The 10998-nt window shown below is 42.4% G+C and overlaps 1 protein-coding gene across 1 annotated transcript; it reads left to right on the top strand.

Moving 5' to 3' along the window:
* Positions 1-507: 507 nt before the first annotated feature.
* Positions 508-8507, top strand: LOC310772199 (megakaryocyte-associated tyrosine-protein kinase-like; the record flags this gene model as incomplete). The annotated part of the gene is made up of 9 exons (XM_083664632.1): positions 508-623; positions 1465-1684; positions 4358-4451; positions 5081-5146; positions 5327-5426; positions 5719-5803; positions 7464-7537; positions 8002-8197; positions 8421-8507. Coding segments are annotated over 9 exons (1038 nt in total), but the record flags the coding sequence as incomplete, so codon positions are not given.
* Positions 8508-10998: the final 2491 nt, after the last annotated feature.

The following is a 10998-nucleotide window of genomic DNA, read 5'->3' as shown; positions in this document are numbered from 1 at the left end:
CTCTCAATGTGCTTCATGGACTCTCAATAATCCCGCTGTCAACAACTATGTTGCCCCCGTGTACTCTCCTATTGTTTCCTGTCAGTCAGTGGAGGAAGGGGGACTCTGTTTATTAAAAAAAACGTTTGCTCTTTATTCAGTTTTGTGAAGATGTTTTTTTCAGTGACACAGAAAAACTATGAAAGGACACAAATGGAATTATGTAGTGACCAAAAAAAGTGGTCAACAAGTCGAAACGATCTTTAAAGTCTTTAAAGCAAAGGTTTTGGAAAGGAATTCTTACATACGTATCAACTTCTCTTTTTATATTAGTCTAAAAAAACAAATTGCAAGTTTTTTAACAGAAGCCTTTAGATCAAAATGGCTTTAAGAGAATGAAAAACAACAGTTCATTCAATCAGGTGTCCAAACGTCTGACTGATAGTGTATCTAGTAGACGACTAAATCACCTCTTCCCGCCATGCAGTATAACCACAGCTGCCCTTGTGATGCTGCTGTTTGTGTTAGGTGAAGGGCTGTTACACGGCGAGACTCAACGCCACCGGAGAGGAAGGACTCATCACCTCCACCAACGTGCGCCAAAGAGAGGCCATACGCGTCGACCCCGGCCTCAGCCTCATGCCGTACGTATGAACTTGACACATCTTCCTTCAGTAAAGCTAAAGCAAGTACAGAGCATACAGTACCTGCACCACGCCTGTGCTTCTTTGACCACGTTTCTATTTCCTCTTTGTTACTAGAGTAATAAAGCTATTGCTATGTGCTTCAAAGCCAGTCTTGTGACCACACAGCGTGTCACGTTCAGATATATATCGTATGAATCAGACTTCCTTTTTTTGTAAGCCACAAACGTCATTACGGTAGCTCTTTATGTTTCCTTTTTTGGCAGTTGAACAAATTGCCCCTGTGAAAATCTCAAAACTGCAGCCATGTAATGAAATTGGGACTCTCAAAAGGCCAGTCTTTCATTCAGTGTGATCAGCTGATAATGGGCTCACGAAGGTAGATGTATTTTCCATCAGATGCTTTCATAGTACCTATGTACATTAGAGGGTTCTAACTAGAGATCTAAGGGTATGAAAATTTCACATCACGATTATTGTGACCAAAATTGTCACGGTTATCATATTATCACGGTATTCGTTTATATTAACGCTATACGTTTTATATTGAAAACTCAGACCCAAAAAGGGTTGATACAGTCACTGAAATCATTTCTCCAAGGCTGCACGCCTGCATCTGGGAGACGGTTGCCAACTTTGGTTGATGATGGACAGTATTTACCATGTTTTTCAAAGCACTGTAATCACAGTACCACGGTAATCACGGTATCACGGTTTTAATGATAATGACAATTTGAAACGGTACGGTTATCGTAAAGGAATTTCATCACGGTTATCATTAAAACCGGTTATCGTTACATCCCTAGTTCTAACATTCTGGTTTGCTTTTTATGGCTGCTAGTTGGTTCCATGGGAAGATCTCCGGGCCGGAGGCGGTGTGTAAGCTGCGGCCGGTGGAAGATGGCCTGTTCCTGGTGCGAGAGTCCATCCGCCACCCAGGAGACTACGTCCTGTGTGTCAGCGTCTCCGGAGAGGTCATCCATTACCGGGTGATGTATCAGGACAACAAGCTGACCATCGACAACACGCAGTACTTCTACAACCTTATTGACATGATAGAGGTATGAGAGGCTGGGGAATGAGACGCTTGACTTTTACAGTTGTTGTATTATTCCGGTGTACTAACCTATGGAGAAGTATTGTACTGTAAGTGCACAATATTGCTTTGTCGGTCCTGGATGAAAATCTCCCTAATACAAAAAGTAAGGCTCATGTTTATGAGAAATGGTCGTGCAACACTTGAATCATGATCATTAAATGCTAAGCTAAGCTGTCGGACATTTTGCCCACGTTAATCCCACGTGCCCGACGTACAGCCAATCACAATGCGAGCTGAAATTGCACCGACACCGTCACAAAGTGTGACTAAGATAAGATCACAGGTGCTCGAGTGACATCATAGTTGAGCAATTGCAAATGCATTCAACACATAGACACACACAACTGCCCGAGGGATCACTTCCATCACAAATCATGACTGACATAATCCGGAACCCACCCACTTACTCAATTTTATATTAAGATTTTATATTAGATACATAATATTGAATGGTGTGTTAGACTATAAGTACCGGTAACTATACTTACCGTACATAAGTATCCGTCTGAGATTTTCATCAAGGACCTATACAGTAATACTGTGTACTTACAATACTAGTACACAGGTTAATACACTGGACTAAGGTCATTCCAATTGAAGAATAAAAGTAATCTGAGAAAATGTAATAGAAGCTTTATGGAAAAGCTGTCACATTATTTCTGATATATGTTGTCTACCTGGACAAAAACGGTGACCTCTACGACCTTCCTATACCTACTATGACCTCTTTTCCCATTCAATTCCCAGTGATGGCATTTGTGCAAAAAAATACTACAACCTTGTTGAACGAGCACTGTAATAAAGAATACATAATTACATTTAAATTATTTGATGTTTGAACTGTGCTCTGTTCGTGTAGGATAGAGCTTGGATAGATTGGTTAAGTAAAAGTTCAAATATTGAATTCACCAATTCAGTTCAGCAATTTCTTCTATGGACAGCCCTCGGCGTCCAAATGCCTGCAGTATATGCATTTGTCAAAGTGGTGATACGCCTAAAAATAGGCTCCCCCCTGTTCGATTTGCAGCCCATCAACAAAATTGGCACCAGCGTAAAAATATATACAGCATGTGTGCCAAAAGAAAAAAGAAAAGGAGAAATTCATCTGAACAGCAGTCCATATATAGATGATCTGTATTTAGCCTTTGTGTGTGTGTGAGGGTCTAGTGAAGACATTTCTGCGGTGAGGTTTGGAGATAGACGTGACAGCGTTGACCAGCTCTTATCAGTGAGTCACAGACGCCTGCTGGCCTGACTCAGTGTGGCTGACTAACCCCTCAGAGGAAACAGAGTGACACTGTTCCAGCTGAATATTTAGGCTCAACGTGTAACGTAACGGCTGTGTCCCGATGCTGCTGGCAGCCCGACTGTCAAACTGACAGCCCAAAGCCAGACTTTGATGTGTCCCTCTGGATGAGCTTATAACTGACTTAATTTACTCAGAGTGATGGAGTCTATTTCAGTCACTGTCCCACTGATTGGGAAACACTTTGTCATTACAAAACAGAAACAAAACAGTTGTAACATGCGTCTCATCAGTTTGTCCTCTATACAAATACTCTAATACTGCAGACATGTTTACACCCATAACATTCCATAAAAGTTTCCACGTGTGACTAAAAACATTATTTGAGTGCAAGCATTAAGCAATCTAATGGAATAAGTTCCATCAATATTTGATTGTGACCAAAGCCTGACGTGGTCTTATCTGAGGTCCACCGAAGGAAAATGTTTTTCCTCAACTTGAATCAACTTGATTCTCGATTTCTTCTGAACTAGTGTTGTGCATTTAGACTTGAGGCTTATGACTTGAGACTGACTTCGGACTTGAGCAAATTTGACTTGGTCACACGTATTACTGATACGTTCAGTGGAGACCTGGCTGTATTTTTAAAGTCTGTTATCTTCTCACAGGATCCCCCCCTTCTTCTTTCTTCAACCGCTCCGTGTCTAGGTTATAGTGTTCTGCGATTGTTCTGCCCAGAGCTATAGATATATAGAAATTATCGTACAGAATGTATTTGTGTTTCGTCACCAGAGCTATAGATATATAGAAATGATTAGGGATGCACCGATATGAAAATTTTGGCCGATGCCGATAACCGATATTAACATGGCTGTTATGGCCGATAACCGATATTTACCAATGTCGATATGATCTGTATAAAACAACATTTTTATGATCATCACATTTTGTACATACTGAAAAACACATGTTAACACTGAATTTGAAAAAGTTATGCATTTCTTTATTTGCAAAGCCTTTGGAAAAGCCCATAAATCATAGATTTACTGCATTATTTCATATCAATGTGAAGAATTTGGCTGATAATGATAACCGATATTAACATTACAACATCTGACCGATACCGATATGACCGATATGTTAAAAAATGACCAACATCGGCCGATACCGATATGATTGCCGATATATCGTGCATCCCTAGAAATGATCGTACATAATGTATTTATATGTTTCCTCACCAGAGCTATAGATATATAGAAATGACCGTACATAATGTATTTATGTGTTTCCTCACCAGAGCTATAGATATATAGAAATGACTGTACATGCATAATGTATTGATGTGTTTCGTCAGTAGCATTCTTCACAGTCTTGTTTACATCTTTGCAGTTCTACTCAAAGAGCAAAGGTTCCATTGCCACGACTCTTCTGAAACCCAAAGAAAAAGAAGGAACCAAGTCAGCTGAGTTGGAGCTGTCCAAAAGTAAGTTTGGTCTCGAGTTGTCAAATCATGCACCTTGTCCCTGCATGACTGTTTCTGCCTCCTAGGAGCTATAACAAGTGGTTGTTGTGGTTGTTATCACAGGGTGACGTTAGGGGCTTTTTTCATTAACATAAACAACTTTAAACTGAATTTGTTGACAGATTTCCTTTTCTTTATTAAATTTGTCTACTTGTGTGTATAATTTATTGTTTTGTGTATAAGTATGTTTTTCTTGTATTTAATTACCTATTTTGTACTTGTATTTGATATTATGTTAAGTGTCTCTTTGTACCGAGAGTATTATTGGGGATGGGAGGGAGGGTTTTATTTGTTTTTTTTGTGTTTTTCTATGTGAATATTCTGTTGATTCAAACAAAGAAAAAGCCAATAAACATAGTATTGGAAAAACCAAATTAATTACATTTACTAAGTGAAAAACTAATTAATATATGATTTCTAATACTATAGTAATGGGGCTTTTATATGCATCCTGTTTACTCAACTATGTACTTTCCATGCGTCTCAGCACTTTATTCTATCTAATAATGATAATGATCACAACGTCATGTAAGAGTGAGTAATATCAGATAAGGTTGTGTATTATAATGTTGATCTTGCTTCTGCCCCAGCTGGCTGGCTGCTGGACATCAAGAAGCTCACACTGGGAGAGAGTATTGGAGAGGGGGAGTTTGGTGGTGAGCTTTCGTTCATTTAATCCTCTCCTCAATTTTACGACCGTGCCCGTCAACATTTCTGGTGCACAACGTTTCAGCAAACTCACAGTAAATACAACACTTCCTGAGCTAGTTTGATTTCTGATGGGCGAAAATACAGCATGTAGTAGTTCTCAAAATGCTCTGCACTTGTCCCTCCAGCTGTCTATGAAGGGGAGTACATGGGCCAGAAGGTGGCAGTAAAGAACATTAAATGTGATGTCACCGCTCAAGCCTTCCTGCAGGAGACCACAGTCATGACGTGAGTCTGAGGGGACTTCCACAATATTTCGAAATAGCATCTTTTCCCCACTTATCAGCTTCACTGATAGTATAGTAGTTATTACCATTTTAGATAGCTGTGTCTGTTAATCACTGATTAAATCAGTTTTGAAGGAATTTCCTCAATTGAACATAGTTGACTCATCATTTCATATTAGTTTAAGAACACAATGTTCATCTGTGTGATTTGCCAATTCTGGTTGTACTGTATCTAGTACTCCTGTTAGTCCTGATACCCATGTCTTGTTTTAATGTGGCTTTTCTCCCTCTAGGAAGCTGCAGCATAAGAATCTGGTGCGGTTGTTGGGCGTCATCCTTCACAACGGTCTCCATATTGTCACAGAGCTCATGACCAAGGTACTATACACTAATGTAGTGTGTACTAGGTACTATACTAGGATACTCTAGTAGTGTGTACTAGGTACTATACTAGGCTACTGTAGTGTGTACTAGGTACTATACTAGACTAATGTAGTGTGTACTAGGTACAATACTAGGCTACTGTAGTGTGTACTAGGTACTATACTAGGCTACTGTAGTGTGTACTAGGTACTATACTAGACTACTGTAGTGTGTACTAGGTACTATACTAGACTAATGTAGTGTGTACTAGGTACTATACTAGACTACTGTAGTGTGTACTAGGTACTATACTAGGCTACTGTAGTGTGTACTAGGTACTATACTAGACTACTGTAGTGTGTACTAGGTACTATACTAGACTAGGGCTGCACAATTAATCGTATTTTCATCGTCATCGCAATATGAACATGCACAATAAACTCATCGCAAAGACTGCCTGAAACGCAATGAATAACAAAAGTGGTTTTATTGACATGCGTCATGCATTCCCACTCAGCATCTGATCATTTTGTCTTGTGTTGTAAATCCAGCGTACACCTTTCCCTTGCAACAGTGTGCTCCGCCCCTCTGCCAAAGCCCAAACACGCTGTGTGTAGTTTCAGCTAGAGTCAGTGTGTATTTCATTTCTTTAATCAGTGGGCACAAGCTATGTTTGGGGTCTATGTTAGCATTATTAAAGCAGGAAGACACAGGAACTGTATAGCTAATATGCATACTTTAATATTTGTTTATTTATCGGGAAGTCGTATCGTCATCGCTATATTGAACAATGTTATCGCACATTGCAGATTTTCCTCATATCATGCAGGCCTACTAGACTACTGTAGTGTGTACTAGGTACTATACTAGACTACTGTATTGTACTAGAGATGTGTGTCGTGAAACATTGAGTCACAAAATCCAAGGGCACGTCCTGATGTGTGTGTACAGTACATTGAGATTTTACTTAAATGTTAAAAAAGCTGTCCAACAAACAGTATCCTGTGAAAAATGTATAATGAATGATATATTTATTTCACTGAAATATAATCTAATGATATAAGCTGCTCTAGACAAGATTTTATGTAAAATTGCACCCGTCTTCTCAAGCTAAAACACACATTGGGGTTGCAACAGTGAAGAGTGTTCCATCTGTACTTAATGAGACCTGTAGATTTGTCCAAATTAATCTCGGGTGTCACTGGTGGGAAATCTTCTTGGCACTCAGGCAATAACGACTGAAAACTAAAGAGCAAAATACAAAACTTTCCCCCAAAAAGCAGTGAGCGATCACTTGGTCCAGAGAAAGCTGGACTGACCAGAGATGGTTCAGACACTAAGAAAGGCTCCTACGAGTGCACATTACAGGATATCTGGGTAATGAAATCCTTCCTTTCAAAGATTCTAAATGATCTTCCGCTGCCACTTGGCACCGCCAAAGTGTCCATTCTGCCTTTTTCAGCAACCAGGGTCAAATCCAGTAGCTCAGTGTGGTTGCTGGGACTAATGTATCATCATACAAGGCTTTAAGCAATGAATAACATGTTTTACATTGGGTTTGCATTTTACAGTATTGCGAGTATGCTGCAGCACCAACACAACTGTATTCTCATCTTTTGTGTGCGTGTGTGTGTGTGTGTGTGTGTGTGTGTGTGTGTGTGTGTGTGTTTTGCAGGGAAACCTTGTGAACTTTCTCAGGACAAGGGGCCGTTCGGTCATAAACACTGCCCAGCTGCTCCGCTTTTCACTGTAAGTGAAAACACTGACAATAACCTTTAATAAGTGTGTGTGTAGAGGAATACTCAAAAATACAAGAATTGATTGTAACTGGTGTATTGTATACAATACAATACAATACACCAGGGGCCGGCTGTGGCTCAGGAGGTAGAGCGCATCGTCCACCAACCAGAAGGTCGGTGGTTTGAACTTTGAACCCCGGCTCCTCCAGTCCGCATGTCAAAGTGTCCTTGGGCAAGACACTGAACCCCAAATTGCTCCCGATGGCTGTGCCAGCACCCTGCGTGGCAGCTGGCCGCCTTCGGTGTGTGAATGGGTGAATGTAGGCACATTGTAAAGCGCTTTGGATAAAAGCGCTATATAAATGCAGTCCATTTGCCATCCATGTATGAAATTAAGAGTCTGCGCGTGCGTGTGTGTGTGTGTGTGTGTGTGTGTGTGTGTGTGTGTGTGTGTGTGTGTGTGTGTGCGTGCAGCGATGTGTGTGAGGGGATGGAGTACCTGGAGTCTAAGAGGCTGGTCCATAGAGACCTAGCAGCTCGTAACGTGCTGGTCTCTGACGACAGCGTGGCGAAGGTCAGCGACTTTGGCCTGACCAAGGTGGACTGTAAGGCCTCCGATAACGCCAAGCTACCTGTCAAATGGACCGCGCCTGAAGCCCTGAAGAAAGAGGTCTGTTTAATGTAGCGCTATTTCACACGACTCCATTTCCAAAGATTTATTCTCATCTCTCTGTTTCTGTCTCTATAATGTCACTAAACTGTAGCCTTATAACTTCATAAGCAGGAGTAAAGTAAAAAGAATCTCCAGAATTCACATGTTTCACAGAAGATCACACAGAAAAGGGAGTAAGCAGCGGTTGCTAAGTGTTGTTTGCTCTGTGTTTGTCATGCAGAAGTTCTCCACCAGGTCAGATGTGTGGAGCTATGGTGTTCTCCTATGGGAAATCTTCTCCTATGGTCGACAACCCTACCCCAAGATGGTAAGTAGCACCTGTGTGTGTGTGTGTGTGTGTGTGTGTGTGTGTGTGTGTGTGTGTGTGTGTGTGTGTGTGTGTGTGTGTGTGTGTGTGTGTGTGTGTGTGTGTGTGTGTGTGTGTGTGTGTGTGTGTGTGTGTGTGTGTGTGTGTGGGTGTGTGGGTGGGGGTGTGTGTGTGTGTGTGTGTGTGTGTGTGGGTGGGGGGGTGTGTGTGTGTGTGTGTGTGTGTGTGTGTGTGTGTGTGTGTGTGTGTGTGTGTGTGTGTGTGTGTGTGTGTTTGTGTGTGTGTGTGTGTGTGTGTGTGTGTGTGTGTGTTTGTGTGTGTGTGTGTGTGTGTGTGTGTGTGTGTGTGTGTGTGTGTGTGTGTGACACAAACTAGACTAGAATAGAATCTGTCATATTTCTGACTGTTCACACCTCTTTACCATTTTACACTTAGGAGTCCGCCAAACTTCAGCGCTCTTCAGTGATTTACACACATCACAGCAACACCTGAGACGCTAAGCCACGGAAATAAACACAAGTGTCCCTTCTGCTTTTGCTAATGAAATAGAGATACAAAATCAGTCAGTGGGTTGTCTGCTAAACGTCCGCACCTTCCTGTCCTGAACTGAACTTGTTGGGTAATTCAGTAGAGCGTCACGTCACACTCACACAACAGGAGCGTGATGTGGATGACTGCCACTGCCGGGCCGACTGGTCGGCTTCGTTAACTTGTATGAAGTTAACAGACTTGTATAGACGGTTTTAACTTGACAACAAAAACATTCTAAATTGAACCCCCGCTCACTTCCTGTTGCAGTGTTTGCTATGGACATAAAAGAAAAAAAAAAGTTTCAAGTGCAGGACTGACCATTCCGTGAAAACCGTCTATACAGCTGAGCGGTGAAAACAAAAGTAACGATGTCGAGTGAATATTTCTGCAGTTTGCCGAATGCTGAGAAAAAGGAAGTGCTGTGGGGTTGCGCTCTGGTGAAAACCGTCTATAGAAGTCTGAGCAGAGACTTGCGAGGTCATGGGTCATGATAGTGTGTCAGTGAGGTGTGTGTAGGAGGAGTGGTGTGACGGGACAACACGGAAACTATCTAATTGCTCTCAGTGACTTAACATAATCTGCTTTTTGAACCGTTTGCCTTTGTGGGAAATGGAAGGTAACTAACTGCTCACTGTATGTGTGCCAGCGAAATCAAACTGTCACTCAGTCACAAGTCTTAAGTTGCTGGCAACAGGCCAAACTAGAGGGAACACTGCGTTGGCGGGAGGGATGATTAGTGTGACGTGACTGACGTCAGATGGTGGTGAGACAAAACACTACCAGACAAAAGTTTAGACACACCTGATTGAATGATTTAAGCCATTTAGATCTAAAAGCGTATAGGGTTAAATACTTGAAATCTTTTTCCTTTCTTTGACAAATATTTAGTGACGTTGATGCCTATGTATGAATTTCTTTCCAAAGCTTTTGTCTTTCCATCAAGACAAAGGGCAGCTACTTTAAATAAATCTAATATATAAGCTAGCTTATATGTATGTACGTGAGTGAGTGTGTGTACTCCATACCGACATATGGTAGGCCAAGCCTATAGGTGTCTGCGTGTGTGTCTGTGTGTTGTGTGTGTGTGTGTGTGTGTGTGTGTGTGTGTGTGTGTGTGTGTGTGTGTGTGTGTGTGTGTGTGTGTGTGTGTGTGTGTGTGCGTGCGCGCGCGTGCGTGCGTGCGTGCGTGCGTGCGTGCGTGTGTGCACGTGCGCATGCGTGCATGTGTGTCTGTCGCTAGGGAGAAGGTAAGAGATTATGCTACTTAGAGCACAGCTCCCTTTGACACACATACTGTAGTCTCTCTGTCAGCGTCCACTGTCTGGCCGCTGTGGTGTCTAACCTCCTGACTGGCCGCTGTGGTGTCTAACCTCCTGACTGGCCGCTGTGGTGTCTAACCTCCTGACTGGCCGCTGTGGTGTCTAACCTCCTGACTGGCCGCTGTGGTGTCTAACCTCCTGACTGGCCGCTGTGGTGTCTAACCTCCTGACTGGCCGATGTCGTGTCTAACCTCCTGACTGGCCGCTGTGGTGTCTAACCTCCTGACTGGATGCTGTGGTGTCTAACCTTCTGACTGGCCACTGTGGTGTCTAACCTCCTGACTGGCCGCTGTCGTGTCTAACCTCCTGACTGGCCACTGTGATGTCTAACCTCCTGACTGGCCGCTGTGGTGTCTAACCTCCTGACTGGCCACTGTCGTGTCTAACCTCCTGACTGGCCGCTGTTGTGTCTGTCTCATCATCATCATTTCCTTTATTTTACCAGGTAGATTATTGAGAACACATTCTCTTTTACAATAATGAACTTGTCTAACCTCCTGACTGGCCGCTGTGGTGTTTAACCTCCTGACTGGACGGTCGATGACGATGTGAACCATCAAGCAGGATCAGGCAGCATTAGATGAATGGACAGTCAGCAGGTGTCAGGCCTATTGACTCGTCTACTCCTTACACAAGGCGGT

The sequence above is a fragment of the Poromitra crassiceps genome, assembly GCF_964638095.1.
Source record: "Poromitra crassiceps genome assembly, contig: HAP1_SCAFFOLD_2274, whole genome shotgun sequence".
Taxonomy (NCBI): domain Eukaryota; kingdom Metazoa; phylum Chordata; class Actinopteri; order Beryciformes; family Melamphaidae; genus Poromitra; species Poromitra crassiceps.
This window is presented reverse-complemented; position numbering and strand designations above follow the sequence as displayed.